This window comes from Diadema antillarum, unplaced genomic scaffold, assembly GCF_040938485.1.
Source record: "Diadema antillarum isolate AM-2024a unplaced genomic scaffold, OU_Dant_1.0 seq00000070_RagTag, whole genome shotgun sequence".
Classification (NCBI taxonomy): Eukaryota; Metazoa; Echinodermata; class Echinoidea; order Diadematoida; family Diadematidae; genus Diadema; species Diadema antillarum.
In genome coordinates, this window is record NW_027271169.1 from 1,028,870 (window position 1) to 1,046,180 (window position 17,311).

Here is a 17,311-nt window from a genome sequence, read left to right on the forward strand (position 1 = left end):
CATATGACAACTGTAATAGCTCTGTAATAAACTACAACCTGTAAAATCACAGCAATTTCATGTGTAATGTATAAATATGTAATATACAATGTACATGTACATAAGCTTAGCTGCACCCCTCAGTGAATAGTTCTTTTGGAGTCACCTCTGCCCATAGTTTAAAGAGAAACTTGCAAGGCAAAGTATATTTGTACTATCAAATTCAAACACTATCACTGCCTCTGCAACGCAGTATACAAATGTACTTAGGAACTACTCTGGTATAAAATTTATAAATGTCACTTATAACTTGATATGTTATGCTTCTTATTAAACTGGTTGAAGATACTTGGGTTGATACTGGAATATCACGGTTGATACTGGTATGCAGTGCATTTTGTTTACCTTTCATGAAATCATATCAAAATGCTGAAGAAAATGTCACTTTGGAATTCATATCACGGCAGTCACATTCTATGTTCAGCGAGCACTCAATAACAATGAACTAAAAACTCTGTAACTCATTGATTATGATGAATGACCAGTATGTTTAGGAACCAGAGTATCCACTCAGATTAAATGTTATCTGGAAGCTGCTGTTTACAAACAAAGCCAGGCCAATCAGTCCTCTTTCGAATCTGTGCCGGGAGAAAAGTTAATCACCACTGCTAGCGATGAATTGCCCTTTAATAATCCTTCCGACCCGCGGAATTGATTAGCCTCCTGCACGGACTGATTTTCACCCTCTACTGGTCGGTAATCATCACCACCTAATGCAGAGAGAGAGAAGGCATCCAGCTTGCCTTGATCCAAGATAGACAGTCATTCATCAAAGTGTTCTTGAATCCCGGCTACCCCCAAATCAGTTCACGTTTCGGCCATACCACAGCTTCTTTCTCTACCGAGGTGCGAGAGGCCCGAGAAATCTACTTCCTGCTCTTTGAAATACTACCACAAATCAGAAGTGGTAAACACGATTGAGGGAGAGAGAGAGAGAGAGAGAGAGAAAGACAGACAGAGGGAGAAAAAGTGTGTGTGTGTGTGTGGGTGTGTGTGATGGACACAAAGATAAAGATTGATGGGTAGAGACAGACAGTGAGATAGACAAATAAATGTACATTTGATTCATCATATTAATTATTACAAACCCCTGCTAAAGCCTCTCTTACATTGCACACAAATTCATTGCAGACACTGCTGCATAACACCTCATATTTTGACTGTGCTCCAACAAGGTAAAGCACAGTCTACCCCCCCCCCCAAAAAAAAAAGAAGGAAAAAAAAACAACAAAAAGAAGATATAGGTGGCAAGATTGCAATTTCTGTGATAAAACATGATTCTGTGGACCACTGTTCATATCTTACTGTGTCACGACACAATTATCTGGAAGGATGTATGAAATCATCCTCCCATGTTACAAGTGCAAAAAGATACAATGTAGACTTGTTGTTGTTGTTGTTGTTGTTGTGTTTAACCCTTTCTGTGCCAAGGACTTTGGACAGTGTGTACAACACTATGGGCTTTTCTGTACCAGTCAGCACTCAAAGCACACAAAGGGTTATAGAGGTGGAGGTATCTGGCAGCACTTTAATGTCAATCATGTACAGGACGAGAAAACTCTGACACTGTTAACAGGGCTGCCAACTCTCACGCATTGAGTGTGAGACTCACTCATTTTGGTCCTTTCTCACTCGGTAATTTCATTTGCATGCATTTCTATTGATCTCACTCATTTTGACTCCTAAATTATAGCATTGGCCTATGGGAGTCTCACTCTCAACTAGTTTCCAGTGTTGGCAGCCCTGTGTTAACATTCCTCAGTCCTCTGTCATGTTGAAGAGGGGGAGAAACAAAAAACAAAATGCTCTGAAGCTTGAATTGGGACATTACAAACTCCAGATGTCGAGTTCATCCTACTGCTGTAACATCAATTCCATTCTATTTCCCCAACGCTCCCCCCACCCCCCCCCCCCCCATAACCTCCGACGTGATAACTAATTCAAGCTGGGATGTATCCCTCACATGGTCTGTGCCAATGGTCAGGACGCTTCAATTCATAGCCATTGTATGTACATGTACATGTAGATGTGACATTAAATCTGTCTGATCAAATCAGAAAGGAGCAGTGTGCCGTCTAAAGAAGCCCTGGCGTCATGGGACAAACCATGCAATAGGGAGGCTGGTCCGACTTGGACATATTTGGAAATCCCCGTAATAAATTGTGCACAGCTTTATCACTGATCTCTATCAAAGCGTGAGTACACATACAGCTGAAGCATCTACACTGGAGTCGAACATTACCGATGAGTGTACATGTCAATACACATATTCTCTGACAGGAAATTTCCTTTTCTAGCAGGCCTGCATTATTCGTGGTTTTCAAACGTACCCCAGTGGGCAGCGAATAAAGATGGATTCAATCGGGCCAACCTCCTCTCCCCATGCTAGGTACTGGATCTTTAACCCCATGCCTCATTCTTGTGAAAAAATCCCCATAGAATTAGCCACATGTTAGGCCCAGTTGCCAGAGATAAAAGGGTTAATTTGATGTCACATGGATGTTTTACCACCAATACCAGTGAGTATGACAGGCCAACATCAATTGGTTCAAACTAAACCAACTTCAAACAATGAATTTATCACTTAAACACAAACAACATTTAATCTCAGTGCTTTAAATGTGACTTTCACAAGGAAGGGTAATGTTTTACCCTGCATCATCTCTTCTTTAATTTCTTCATTTTTCTTCTGTGAATATTGGTGATAATCAAGATATCATAATCCTGTCTCAAGTAAGCATATTGGGCCAAATAAACTAAACTGAATATTTTCAAACAACCTGCAATGGAAGTGCTATCGGAACTGTATTCAAAGGTCAGAGAATTGAGCAATGGCCTTCAGCTATTACAGTGTACGTGACAATTGAACAAATCTTTTCTTTTCTTTTTATTTATTTATACTTCTATGAATATCGATGATAATCAAGACATCACAATCCTATCTCAAGTAAGCATTGGCCCAAGTAAACTAAACTGAATATTCTCAAACAACCTGCAATGGCAAGTGCTATCGAAACTCTATTCAAAGGTCAGAGAATTGAGCAATGGCCTTCAGCTCTACAGTGTATGTGACAATCAAATAAATGGGATATGCCGGTACGAAGTGAATGTATTTCTCCCACAAACTGAACGACATTCTGCCCAATGAGGGGCAATAAATCACATCCCTATCTGGATGAACTTGAGATGATGTCATACACAGGCAGTTTGTCACAGGCCTCACTCCATAATGGCTCCAGTGCCCTTTGGGTGAGGTTCAAGGAAAGTGCCAGTTTTATTTGTCCCTATCCATTGGGACTTTGCCTTTATTGAAACTGTGGTCGGGTTTTTCATTATGTCAGCTGTATTGAGAGTGTTTGGGGTCAGAGGATTCTAGAGTGGGTTGAGAATGTGTTAGGGGGAATAGGCAGCATTGAGGAAGGTTTGCAAATCAAATCATGCAATTCTTCTCCGCGAATGCGATGATTGGTAGAGTAAGCAGAAAGGTACGGCTGATGCTATATTCCATGTGGTCCTGTGACTTGGTGAACATTTTGTAAAATGCTACAACATTTGAGCATATTCACATAACCTTAGCACGTGATTGGTCCCTGTTGTGTTCACATTGGGAAGAGTATCCGGTAGTTCAAAATGTTATGGCAGTCATGGGTATGCCAATATTGCTACTTCTCAGCAAGCAATTTCCTCTGGTTTTCTGAAAGACATCTCAGGAAACACAACTGGTAGGCCTATATATGCCACTCACTTCATGCACACCAATGGGCAAACATCACAGGGAAGTCATGAATTAAATGTCATTGAAGTCAGCAATTTCTAAATATTCCTTCAGTACCCAAGATGTATTCTGGTCCTTGGCACATCGCCACATGAGATGCTGTCAAGATCCAGATATGCAAGGGAGACATCTTTTTTTTTGCACAACATGATTGTGATCTCGTCATGAGAATAACAATTTACTCTTCATTTTGTATTCCCTTTCACAAACATGAACTGCCAATCAGGAAATGCTCACAAATACTGTCCTTTCAAAGCACTGGTCTGTGTACACACTGGGAGAAATTTCAATTCAATGTCAATATCTGCGTGCACTCTCATCTTGTAGAGTGGCATGTACACAGTTCAGTATCACAACTAAAACATGGAAGTCAGCAAACATGAAGGGTAATTTTCCTTGCTAGGTTGGTTGGAGTTAGCTTTAGAGATGTAGGGTGTGTACGCTTTATCTGTGCTTGTGAATTACAAACCAGCACATTGCATTTTATATTGTGTACATGTGCTATGTGTTTATGTGTGTCTGATTGTCTGTGTATAACATGTGATACTGCAGGTGTGCTCTGTCGATTCACCATGTGAGTCATTGACCATTTACCCATTACTCATGACTTGTCATGCCACTCTTGTAATGCAATATATCTCAGAATAAGACTCTCAGGAAAAATATATGAGGAAAGAATTACCTTATTATGCACTCGCGCCACATAAATCTTGTCAGCCTCAGGGAGGAGACAATTCTAAACAGGGGAAACACTGCCTAGTTTTCCTTTGGCAGAAACTTGAATAACAGGTGCACAATTAATCTATGACATTTAAAATGACTGAGTGGTTATAAGATTTGTCATATGTACAATGTTGTAAACACACCAGGATCCCATATGAAATGTAATTGCAAGAAGGTTGTAAGTCCAGAGACACATTCAGGGAAATCATCATCTGCCAGATTATGTAATGGCTAAAGATTGATAATGACAATCTCACACTGTATGCCATTTTGACAGCAAAGCTATCAGTTATCACAACACAGGCTAGGTAGAGGGCGCACATGACACAAGGGGTACTCCTCTCTGTGGTTACAATAACAGGAGGATTTGTAGTCACACCAAACAAGCAATGTTCTTGAGGATGAATTCCCTGCCCTCAGTGTAACGATATAAAAATGTATGTTGAAGATAGCAAGGGCTTCTGCACTAATCATTTCAAAAGTAAACCACTATTGATTAGAGGAATACTTGCATTTGGCCATAATTGTGAAGCCAACTTTCTTGCATTCAAATTAAATTCAAATACAAAGCCAACTATGCAGAATATTACATACCTGAAATCCAATATTGTCAAAGGTCTCCACAGAGCTGGAGTAATTGTATTTGACTGTATGCGTTGTGCCGATGGGAGAAAACACTTACATACATTCTATTTCATTTAAAATGAATATATGAAAAATTATACCATTTTCGATAAGAGTTCAAAAAAGACTTCATACATGTACACAATTGTATGTACTTATCACACAGATTTTGACCATAGCTTATCTTACATTATTATTATTTTTTTGTCAAATAAAGTTTTAAAACTAATCAGTACACTTACTATTCCTTCTTTCATGAATCTATCACAAAGATACTATAAATTTACCAAAACTTTCTTTCTTGCATAGACCTATACCACTTTACCAGAACTATACCACCTTTTATTAGATATAGCAGTTTTTACAACTATTTAAAGAGTCATAGAATGACTATCTATCCAATCGAAGATACATTGTAAATGAAAACAAAAACTCACATTTTCTGGGTAGAAAAAAAAGGTGCTCACATTCTTCATGGCATTTTGATATCACACAGTGACCTGAAGATGATTCACTCACAAGATTTCTTTAAGAAGCCAGACACTTTGGTGTAACATAACAAATTAATATCTGCTAATGATACCTACCCAGCCATCCTCAGGTTGCTGCTGACAAGACACCATGATTAATAACCTACTGACATTGAACAAATCTAACCCCTAACAAAATTTATCTGGAAGTTACATAAACATCGACTGATCCCTTGCTTTCGGTTTCATTACAAAAAAAAAAAAAAAAAAACGTCCTTAGGCCTAGATGGTAATTTTTTTCTATAATGACCCCTTTAGCTGGAAAATGAACATGTTTCAAAAAAATCCCCCCAAAACAAACAAACAAATAAAACAATTCACTACTAATTTCTGGACCATTAATATCTATTTTTTACCCTATTAATGTTTTTTTTTTTCATTTGCATCACTGGTGAAAGCCCCATGTTTTTGACATAGTCTACACTACTGAGAACTGTGAGCTGCTCAAATCAGTTTGAGAGCAAATTTCCTCTGAAAATCATCATACGGTACATCATGAATACCAAATTCTCCTTTAAAGACAGTCACAAAATGTCTAGCACTAGGCCTTGAACCTTGAAGTAGTAATCCCTTTGAGCAGTTCCTTGAAACTATCCCGGGATGGTAGAAGTGTCGTGTGTCAGTGAGAGGTGACAGGATGATTTTAAATGTCACGAATGTACAATAAAAGTGACGGTGCATAGACAATAGTGCCAGTAAAAAAAAAAAAAAAGCACTACATCTAGGCCTGGAATCCATATTCACGTTTTTATTCCTGTATAAAACATCCATTTACAAGAAAACACAGAAATTGATAAAGATACGTGTAAGCTTTTTATCGATAGATCTACCGCCAGGTACCGACCGGTACCATCTCTTTGTTTACAGACAACCTCACACATACAACACGACGCTCGACGGAGCAGGCATTTACTGTCAACACTAGGCCGCCACTGTCCCGTGACGGCTCATGTGGTCTTCGTACAGTACTCACCCGAAATCCCTGAACCGTGAGCTCCACGCAGAATGTGTCATCTTCTTTGGTTACGATGTTTAGATATACTATATCATCACTTGCTGGTAATTTGGACGATATTTCCACATGCTTCACAGCGAAAGACACTTCTTGAACAGCCGCCTCAGCCTCTATTTTCATCAATTTAATGTCACTTTCGTTGAGGGTATTCTCGTTATCGTGAGCCATTTTGCTCAAATGATACGAAGATAAAATTATGGAACGCCAAATTTGTGTGGCGTTAGTTGGTGTGCATGGGATGTGTGAGGCGAAGATGTTCTGCAAAGCGTGTTGCATTCAACTACAGTATTCGTACGCGTGCGCGTGCGTACCGCTCCGATCATAGTGTACAACACAATACAATATGTACTAGGGCCCTTGTAGAAACTTTGGGCACTGTTTCATTAAAGTTGTCAGCATTAAAAAAGTTTCTCATTCTCTGACAAAATCAGTTAAATCCTCGGTTTTGATCGGCTGAAAAACTCTGGTCACTGACTGATTACTATTGCAATGGTCAGAGAATGACAACTTGTTGGTGCTGCCAACGATCATGAAACCTTGCCCTCATCAGTAAAATAGTCAGATGTGAAAAGGTAGAATTGAGAGGGGGACAAGGGGAAAGAGCGAAAAGGAAGAGGAGAGAAAGGAGAGTATGGGGGAAAAGAGGCCACAAGGAAGGAAAGGGAAGGGAAGAGCAGGCCAGAAGAAGATAATGGGGAACCCGGACAAAGGAGGTGAGGAAGACTGCACGACGGGGACAGGAAGTGGAGGGTTCTGTTTGAGGTGGGGATTTAGCTTTTAACGTTTTGCGAGATATTCAGAAACCACTCTATGAGATGTCAAAGAGCATGCAATTCTATGGCCAAGGGGTATCACAAAAGTTTATTTGATGAAAATCGGCTTTTAAATGGCTGAGATATCCAAAAACAAGGTGAAACAAAGAGATCCCAATAAAAGGCGTGGCCTGTCTTCTCTTATTATTATCATTTTTTTTATATATCTCAGCCATTTGAAAACCAATTTTCATCAAATAAACGTTGAATCCTTCTTAAAATTACATGCTTTTTCATATTTCACAAGAGGTTTCTCATTATCTCACTTAGGAATGTTATAAACCTGAATCCCCACCTCAACCAGTACTAGTAGTGTATTCAGTCCCTTCTAAGGTGGAGACGTAGGGGAGAGGGGAGGGGAAAGAAGGAAGGGGGCAGATCATCAAAGGAGCTGGAGGCCTGGAAGAGGGAAGGGAGGGGAAGGAACTTTAAAGGGGGCGGGGGGGGGGGGGTGGAGAAACAAGGATGAAGATGGTAGATGAGAAGGCAACGGATACCAATGAAGTGGATGAATATGCCATGGGAAGGGAATTAAGGGAGTGAGGATCGGGGTCGAGAAGGAGGGAGTGGATTTGTGAGGGGTGATAGGGAAAGTATAATAGGGGACTATGGAGTGATAGGTATAAAGGGAAGAAGGGAGCGGCGGAAGAGGAGAGGAGGGAACGAGATTTTGGATGAGGGCTGGGAAGGAATACAGGGGAAGGGATATATGGATAATGGGATAGGAGGGGTTGGGAAGAGAAAGGGAAAACATATAGGGATGGGAAAGTGAGTGGGGTGCGTAAAAGGGGGTCGCTGGAGGAGAGGAGAAATGAAGAATAAAATGGAATAGGAGACGGGGGGGGGGAGGAATAAACGGGGAAGAATATACCGTATTATAGGCCCTATATATAGACCTTATAGGGAGGAGGAGAGTTATGAGCACATGGAAGTAAACTGTAAAGACAGGGCTGTTCATGTCCTCCAATTTCACCCGGAGTACTCAGAGGATTCTATACGAAAAATATTGCGGGAGGTGCATATCGATACATTATATGGTGATAAATCTCCTTCCTTTTGCCAAGATTTATCTAGCATGGCCGGCGGAACCGGGGGTGGGGGAGGGCAGGGGGCTCGCCCCCCCCCCCCACACACTGTTTGTGCACCATACAAAGGAATACATAAGGTGTCATCACTTTGCGCCCCCCCCCCCACATCACACACTTTTTTTAACCCGGAAGTACGTAAGTGGCACTATAAAGAAATAGATATAGATCTTGAAGTGTGAGCGCGGTAAGGTTATGTTTTTTCCGCTGAAGACCTTATTTTTCGTTTTTTATTTTGCTTGTCAGCTGAAGAAACCCGGAAGTGGAAGGTAGAGATGAGCTGAGGACCCTTTTTTTTTTTTTTTTTTTTTTTTGCTTGTCAGCTGAAGAAACCCGGAAGTGCAAGGGGAGAAATGAGCTGAGGACCTTTTTTTTTTTTTTTTTTTTTTTTGTTAGCTAATGAAACCCGGATGTGCCCCCCCCCCCCCACACACACACACACACTTTTGAAAACGATCCGCCGGCCCTGTATTCAGAGGATTCTACGAAAAATATTGCGGGAGGTGCATATCGAGACAATACTCTCTAAAAAAGAATGAGTGAAAATATTCACTCTTGAAAGAGTGAATACAAAAAAAGAGTGCAATGAATTTAAAGTGAAATTGGAGTGAATTTCGAGTGAAAATGTTCATTTTCACTCATTTTGGAGTGACCTCAGGGATCACTCGAAGATTTTGGAGTGATCCCTGAGGTCACTCGAAAACGAGTGAAAATGAACATTTTCACTCGAAATTCACTCCAATTTCACTCCAAATTCACCTTCTGTTATTCACTCCTCACTCATTCTTTTTTAGAGAGTACGGTGACAAATCTCCTTCCTTTTGCCAAGATTTATCTAGGGCCTATAGATAGCCATAAATGACGTAAGAACAGCACAGAATTATTTCAATCACTATTAAAACGTAGGCCTATAGACTATTCAATCTCAATAGACCATATATATATATATTTGATAAATATTAGGGCCTATCAAAGTGGTAATGATACATGCTCGTGTTTTTATTGTCACATTATTATCGCTGTTGTAATCGTTATATTTTGTCACTATGGTAATTCTATAACCATTTTTTGTTGTTGTTGTTGTTGTTGTTGTCATGATTAGCGTGATATACTGTTTTTGTTGTTGGTTGTCTAGTCCTCCACAGTGTATAAAAATAATCGAAGTTATTACTTACTGTACATTTGTTGTCAAAGCTTTCCATAGTTCACCGTGATTCTGATGTAAACACAGGGCCATGTTATGCACACACTGATGACACGTGCCATGCGTACATGTAACTAACATGCGCCAGTCAGCCAACAGCGAACCGGTAAACTCGTCCTACTACGTTCTTGCTGCGGTATACGAGTTACGAGTACGGGGGTTGCTAACACAAAGCTGTTTTTCGCCTTTTCTGCAGTCACCTAGTTTGTCTCAAACTCCCAAATCTTTTTTCTTTGTCGATAATATTGTATTCATCCTCAATTGTATTGATAAGCGTAATGAAATCATAATAAGTCGTCGTCGATAATCTGTGCTGTGCTGATCTCGATCTGTGTTAGTCATCGCATGTCGAATTTCTCTTCCGCTACTTACGGCGCGCCCCTTCATGATCACCGACTGCTGAAAGGGCCCCTGAGCTGGGCTGGGCGGTGGAGTTGCCCAGCACCAACAGTGCAGTACGGCGGTGTGCTCTACAACTTTTTCTGAAAGCTTTTACCAGAAGTTTGTCCCTCGTGACATCTGTAATCATGTTCGAAGTAGTTTTCAATCATGTTTTCAAGTTCCCGCTGGATTTGGTGATACACACGCATTTCAACAAGGTAGGTAGGTAGGTAGCGCTAACTAACGTTAGCGTGGTATGTAGTCTAGAATTACAGGGATATCCGGGCAAACTTATTCCGTTACCGCGTTTACAGTGGTACATTTGTAGTTAACTCGTACAATGTAGTAGTGGAATGTTCCTGTACAATGACAATGTACCTACTGCCTGTACTGGCTACAACGTGTTGCAAGAACTTCCTTCAAGCGTATAATTACTGCTTGTGTAGGCTTTGTTGCTAAATCCAGGGAATAATCAGTGGAGAAACAAGAAGAAGTTCTGTTCGATTGGTTCTACTACCTTAAGGTAATTAATATTTACAAGGGTGGATCCACGAATTCCGTAACTGCTTTACAAAATTAATGGGGAGGGTGCACACACCCCTCCCCCATTTTTTCTTTTTATTTCTTTTGTTTTAACAAAAAATAAAGGGGGCGCCCAGTGCACCCCCCTGGATCCGCCACTATCTTTGTATGTATGAAGTGAAGGCCACTACCCGGTGTTAATACTACAGTGTTAACCCCGTTGCGGGGCGGTTATGTTAGTGTTACTGTTAGCACCAACATCAAGCTGTTCATGTTTGTGTACTTGATTGATATCAAATTAATGATATGTTCCTGGTAATTTTTATTGATGAATTTTTAAACATTGATAATATGTCATATGTGGCTGCCTCACTTAACACGAGTTGCTAAGTGAGGAGTTTCGGTCGAGTTCGAAGAACGATAGCACTCCAACAGAATTTATTCCGAACAGAGAGATATGAATTTGCGAAAACGAATTTATTGGAATCCAAATCTCCCATGTAGAAGTAGAGTAGAGTAGATAAAATACTGCAAGAAGAATAGAACAAATGAAGCGAACATTTAGTATGCTAATCAACTAACAATATTACAAGGAAAACAAATTCATAATAGCGACTAAGTGCGTGTGATATTAAAGAAAAGTGCTTACAAATAACTCTCCTTATACTAAGGTCAACAGATGTGCATTCACTGAACATAACAGATATAAAACCAAATCAAACCCACATGTACATATCCGAATACAGAAATGTAGATTATTTCTTAAGCCTTAAATATTACTGAGCATTACAATTCATAAAATGATAAAACAAGTACAGCTCTATCTGTTTTACTAGACTGTAAATCTATAATACATTGTAAATACACACATGCGAACGTACTATTCCAACAATGAATATGACCTTTAGACTATCATTTGAGTTACTAAAATCAGAGAAATAAAGGGAAACAGCATTACAGAAAGTAACTAGCAATAACATGAAAATCTTAACTTTTGTAATGAACTCAGAGTTGATGAGAAATTAAGCATAGTTATTCAGCCTACAATGTACATTAATCTTATCCTTGTAAAAACTGATTTCAATTATAACTCTGAGCAAGAAAGCTTCCAAGAATTGAGTTCAGAAATGCTAGAATAGTTTTGGTTATTGAAATTACTAAATACAAATCACCTTATACTGAAATAAAGAACTGTTCTTACCAATTGGAGGCTTTAAACTGTTGAAACTGGTTTCGGAACGAGGGAACGAACTTCGAAGATACGAGATACGAGATACGAGGTTCTAGATATGAGATGCTTTCTCAACGATGATCGAACATGATACTGACTAGTTTGGCTTTCTTGCTGGCTTTCCGAGACCAAGCTAGATGTTGCAAAAGCTAACTTGGTTCCCACGCCAAGGCTACCAGCAGAAGTTGGGTTCAAACAATAGGGGACTACACAATTTGAAAGGGGCCTTTGTTGTGTGCTTGGGAGGTTAAGTTTATGACTAAGATAGGGCCCAAGCGTCCAACTCCTATACATAATAGAGGCTGGACAGACATAGAAATTAACAATAGGGGCTGTGGGGGCAGTGCTGCAAGCTTCATATTAAACGCCAAGTTGCAGGTATACAGGTGTATGTAAGATACATGTGTAAGTAACTGTATACCAGCTATGTACAAAAATGTCACCATGAGTTATATCACAGTACACAAGTTGCATTCAGAATACTTCTGAGAAATATATACACAAAAAATAGCGATGAAATGGAATGAGAACTCTTATATCTCTTCACTGCATACTGCTGCAGTGACATCATACTTGGTAGATTGATATGCCCTTTGTACAGTTGAAGTCTGAAAATGGTGAAAATGTATGATAGAAATGCGCATTGCCCTTATCGATGTCATTGAATGCATTGCTTTCACAATTTGACACTATTAGAGCAGAAAGCACAAAGGGCTCATTAGAATTATCCTAACATCCAAATTTGCCTCTAGTTACGAACTTTATAGATTTGACAACTTATGTTAATTTTGCGCTGCAAAGTCATACTCGTATCATTGTCTACGTAAATGTTAATACAGTTAATATTTTACACCTCTTACGTAATTGGATGTGTGAAATAGCACTTGGCCGAAGTTTCATATCATAACAATCATAATTTGCCTATTCTACAGAAAAAAAGATATATTGACATGAATTAATTTTCACCTCTCCTATTGTGTTCTGCAGTATCCGAATGAAAAGATGGATGTAGTTGGGGTGAAAATAGAGGAGCAGCACTACGGTGAGTGTTCATTATGACTATTAGCGTAAAGATTAGTTTTAAGTCTGCTGTGTCTTTAAGGTTCCCATCGATTTCATACAAGATCTGCTTGAGTTTGTGCAGGTTCCTGCATGAGTTAGAGCCTGCTAAATATGTATTTATAACATAATGTGAAAAATTATGAGGGTATGACATCAACTTGCTCATTTTGATATTCATAAGCACTGGTCAAGAAATGTCTTTCAAAAAAAGTGATATTTAGAAATGTCATACCTTCCTTGTTTTTATCTGATTTTTGTCATTTTTTTAATCATTCTGTAGGGAATATTTTTTCTCTTTCTTTAGAAGTTTATTCATTTTTGGGGTGGATTTCTTCTTTAACCCATTGAGGATGAGTCTCGAGGATACTCGGGCAGGGGTCTTATAGCGTGTGTTGTTTCAAAATCAGCCCATCCTCAACGGGTTAATATATTTCGCTGTATCATCACTTTTTGCTGCTACCATCTGAACAGACTCTCACACTGCCGTACACTACTGGAGAAGAGTCATGACATGTCGGAACATCCTGCCTGCAATCTTCAAAAAGGTACAGTGTTTTGAAGGCAGGCTTCATTGGTACAATGTACTGCTTTCTTTGCTGGTATGAGTAGGTCCATGGTTGAGCTACTATTGGGTGATCAGTTCTGAGGATACAAAGTAGTCATTAGGTGCAGCATTTGTTCAGACTTGAGTCAACAATGCCTATCTCTAACCACATTATATTTGAACATTTGCTAAAGTTGATGTCTCACAAAAGCCCAGATATCATTCATTTATCCATCAATGTATTTATTCACTCATTTGTTTAGCTGTTAATTTAATCATGTTATATGTTAAAAATTATTTTTTATAATCAAAAGGAAGTGCACTCCTATAATAAGTAGGTCCTATTGGTCAGGTCATTGCCTCTAACGGAATTTGAGTTTGTTGAAATTATAGAAATGCACATTATTTCGTAGTACTAGTAGTGTTCAATAGGTCAAAAAACAAGATTATGCCAAAGCTTAGTGCTACAAAAAATTGACAAGTGATGGATGCAGTACATAAGTTCAGGTTTTGATTTCATTGATGCTGACCCAATATTTTATGGTGAGTTTTTGTTAAATGTCTGTCGTGATAGATATTCCATTGTGTATAATTGGCAAATATTCTTTGAGATTTCCCTGGTACGTTAGGTTAGAATGGATAAACGGGTTTTCATCATATCCAAAATATGCACACAACACATTTTATCAATGGATGTACATGTATACTGAGAAAATATAACAGTTTTAGCTCAAGAAAAGTAATGATGAAGTGTGCTCCAAAAATCAAATTTTCAATATTTCCATGAGCTCTCTCTCTCTCTCTCTTTCATTCTCTTTATTATTTTCTGCAACAGTTTCCAATCCTTGATGTAAATGCAGTTCTCCTTGAAGAAGAATGTTGGTATCACAAGAAGGAGGAGGTGCTACGCATCAAGAGCCGGAATGTAACCTGGCATGAGTATGCACAGGCTTGGGAGGAATCGGAGCTAAGGAGGAGCAAAGATTCATCACAATGGTAATAAAACCTACCCCCCCCCCAATGCTGCTTCCATGAATTGATTGTTGTTGGTTTTTTTTCATTGAGTATTTTTTTTTTCAAATTCTGACTCGAACTTAGAGGAAACAACATCCTTTTCTTTCTTTTCTAAAAAGACTTTTCGTAATCTAGATTTTCTTTGAGAAAGAGCAGTTTTTTTTTTTGCATGCCTGAATGATGACAACAATATTGTAGGTTCCTGATGTGACCTTCTAATCATATCAGTATCCCCATAAAGAATAGGTATTCATACATACCCGGTACCCAATCTCACTTGATTTTGATAGTAAAATAAGGTCAACTCTGCATTACAGACTGATGTACCAGGTAACAAAAGTCAAATTTTTACGTAAGTCAAAGCAAATTCTAATAAGCCAAGATATGAAAAAAAATATTTGTTAAAAGTCATCAGCTTATTTTCCCATTTATATAGATTTGACTCTATGCAGAATTTACTGCTCTGAATCAACAAGTCATTCCTCAATAGTGCTCAGTTCATTAACCTCTCGTCAAACTTATAATTTGCAACCTTGCATAAGGGTGCATGGTAAGAAGTTCTGTGTATATCCATAAATGTAGTTTGATATCAATTTGTCTTATTGTGTAGAACATGTAGGGGGAAATGTGTAGGATCTCAAAAAATCTACTATCCCTTTTAAATGCAACAGATAACATATTTTTCATTTTGTTTAATTTTGTTGATTTTGTCTGACAGGACAACAATGACTCAGCGTGGTGGGCTGGAGATCAAAGTGTTTGGAAAATTTGGACGAGTGGTGGAGTACTTTCTTCATGGACTAGCCAAAAGAAATGGAATGAGGGTACGTGATATACTGTTGCGAACATTCACATGTGAAACAGATATCAAAATATTTGGTCTTTCAAGATCTTTTGAGAGTTAACATGGTTTTACCTACACTAAATGATGACTTCAGAGACTCCAACCCAAAGCACCATCTGATCGGGAGATTCTCCCGCCTGAAACCCCTAGCAAACGGGAGACTCCAAGTTGATGTGTGCGAAGCTCAAAGTTCCCAGGGTTCTAGATGCTCTCTTTTGCTATCTAAGGCTTATTTTTTCAACACACGATAGCAATAAGTAAGAAATCCTTTTAAACGGGAGACACAGAGCCAGGGCGGGAGAAATTAAATCTCAAGCGGGAGAACGGGAGATTTTGAAAAAATAGGTTTTCGGCGGGAGATCTCCCGTCGAAAACGGGAGAGTTGGAGTCTCTGTGACTTGCCTGACAGCATGTTAGCATGCACGGTATGAAGGCATTTGTGCACATTATATATATAATATGGCTCCACATAACTTTAATGGCAAGTTATCCTGTTGGGAGAAGCTGTCTGAAATATATCATAAAAATCTGTGGGGGAAATGAAAGTTTCTATAAAACATTATGAAACTTTGCGAACTAGCCATAAGTTTGTAGAATCTAAAAGGCTTGATGGCAATACATTTTCTTTATGAGGCATTAATGTCAAAACTAGTTGATAGAAAGTATGACATATGAGTTGTTTTTTTAATATTTGGTGTGTGATAGGGATTTCTTTCTGTCTTTGCCATGATTGCTAGAGGACATAAAACTTCCTATAAGAAAATAGACCAGCTTGAAAGTCAAATTAGGCAGATGAGCACATGTTAATACCTGTTTGCTTAGTAATGTCATTTTCGACAAAGTGCAGTACTGTTGTACCTGATATGAGTAATATTCAAACAGTTCTGGAGTTAAAAAAGTGGTTAAAAAGATGCACAAATGCATTTTTGCGTACTAAGGTTCACGATAAAAACTTTGTTATTTTTTCTTATTTCATTACAGGCAATCTACCATATGGAAGATCTTTTGAGTGATAAACAGCGACAACCAGTTAAGGGTCCCTTCATCCATCTGCCACTGTAGAATATCATTCCACGGAGTCCAAGTGCAATAGAGAAAAGTTTCAGACTGCAAAAATTTCTTGCAGTGGTCATTTAATGCTTGAAGAGTTACAACCTGCTCAAGACACTGAATTGAGTATCCTTGTAATCTGCTATGTCAAAGTGATATTCGATACAGCAGCTGTGTCACAAATTTCATAGACTCTCAGTCAAACACCTAACTTGTGATATGCCTTCATGCAAGAGTATATGTGACCCTGCACCACAAAACCAACAAAAAATCGCCAGGCATGGATTTTTAGTTAAGGACAGATCCAGAAAGAGCAGACTCTAAGCTTTAAAATGATGTGTAACTCAATTCAAATGGACTCTTCTATTAACCTATTGAAATATTTGAAAGAAAGCACACACTCTGGAAAAGTGTGAACTGCTAGAGGCTCTGAAGTACAGGGTCTATTCAAGCACCTAATCTTTACAAACCGTACTACTTGTGTGATGAATGGGACAAAAAACAGGATGTAAACCACTGTTGCAATGACAATTAAGAGATTATCAGATTAAACTGAAATTGAGCATGCTCTATCAGCACATTCTGTCCATGATTAATGTCAACATTCAAAGCAGTAGCATTATCCTTTCAAAAGTTATTAGAGTTGAAAGTGAAGAGTGTGCAAAGGATTTTCAAGAAATGAAAGGGGGCCTCTGAGACATACCTGATCACACTACTCTGTCAAAAAAGGATTGTAGAAAAACTGCTGAAAACCCACTTTCCCATTCATTTTAACTCAAGAATGATGTAGAAGAAGAATAGCTCTTTCAGAAAATATGGAAAACTAAAAAGTGACTTGCTTGACCCATTTCACCTT

The 17,311-nt window shown here is 38.8% G+C and overlaps 2 protein-coding genes across 2 annotated transcripts in view; one reads left to right on the forward strand and one right to left on the reverse strand.

The window, feature by feature from the left end:
* The window catches only part of LOC139726015 (GSK3B-interacting protein-like), a 29,626-nt gene extending 22,752 nt beyond the window's left edge, over nt 1-6,874 (reverse strand). The window contains exon 1 of the mRNA XM_071637094.1: nt 6,665-6,874. Coding sequence (XP_071493195.1) covers nt 6,665-6,874 — 210 coding nt within the window. The remainder of the gene's footprint in view (nt 1-6,664) is intronic.
* A 3,460-nt stretch (nt 6,875-10,334) lies between these two features.
* On the forward strand, nt 10,335-16,467 carry LOC139726016 (PRELI domain-containing protein 2-like). The gene is made up of 6 exons (XM_071637095.1): nt 10,335-10,406; nt 12,929-12,983; nt 13,475-13,548; nt 14,383-14,543; nt 15,280-15,385; nt 16,387-16,467. The coding sequence occupies exons 1-6, from the start codon at nt 10,335-10,337 to the stop codon at nt 16,465-16,467; spliced, it is 549 nt and encodes a 182-aa protein (XP_071493196.1).
* Nucleotides 16,468-17,311: the final 844 nt, after the last annotated feature.

Bases quoted from the DNA above. Each gene is read 5' to 3' on its own strand.
- LOC139726016 (XM_071637095.1), top strand. From the start codon at position 10,335: ATGTTCGAAGTAGTTTTCAATCATGTTTTCAAGTTCCCGCTGGATTTG. The intron at 12,984-13,474 runs GTGAGTGTTCAT...CCATCTGAACAG, and splicing joins AATAGAGGAGCAGCACTACG to ACTCTCACACTGCCGTACAC. The intron at 14,544-15,279 runs GTAATAAAACCT...TTTGTCTGACAG, and splicing joins AGCAAAGATTCATCACAATG to GACAACAATGACTCAGCGTG.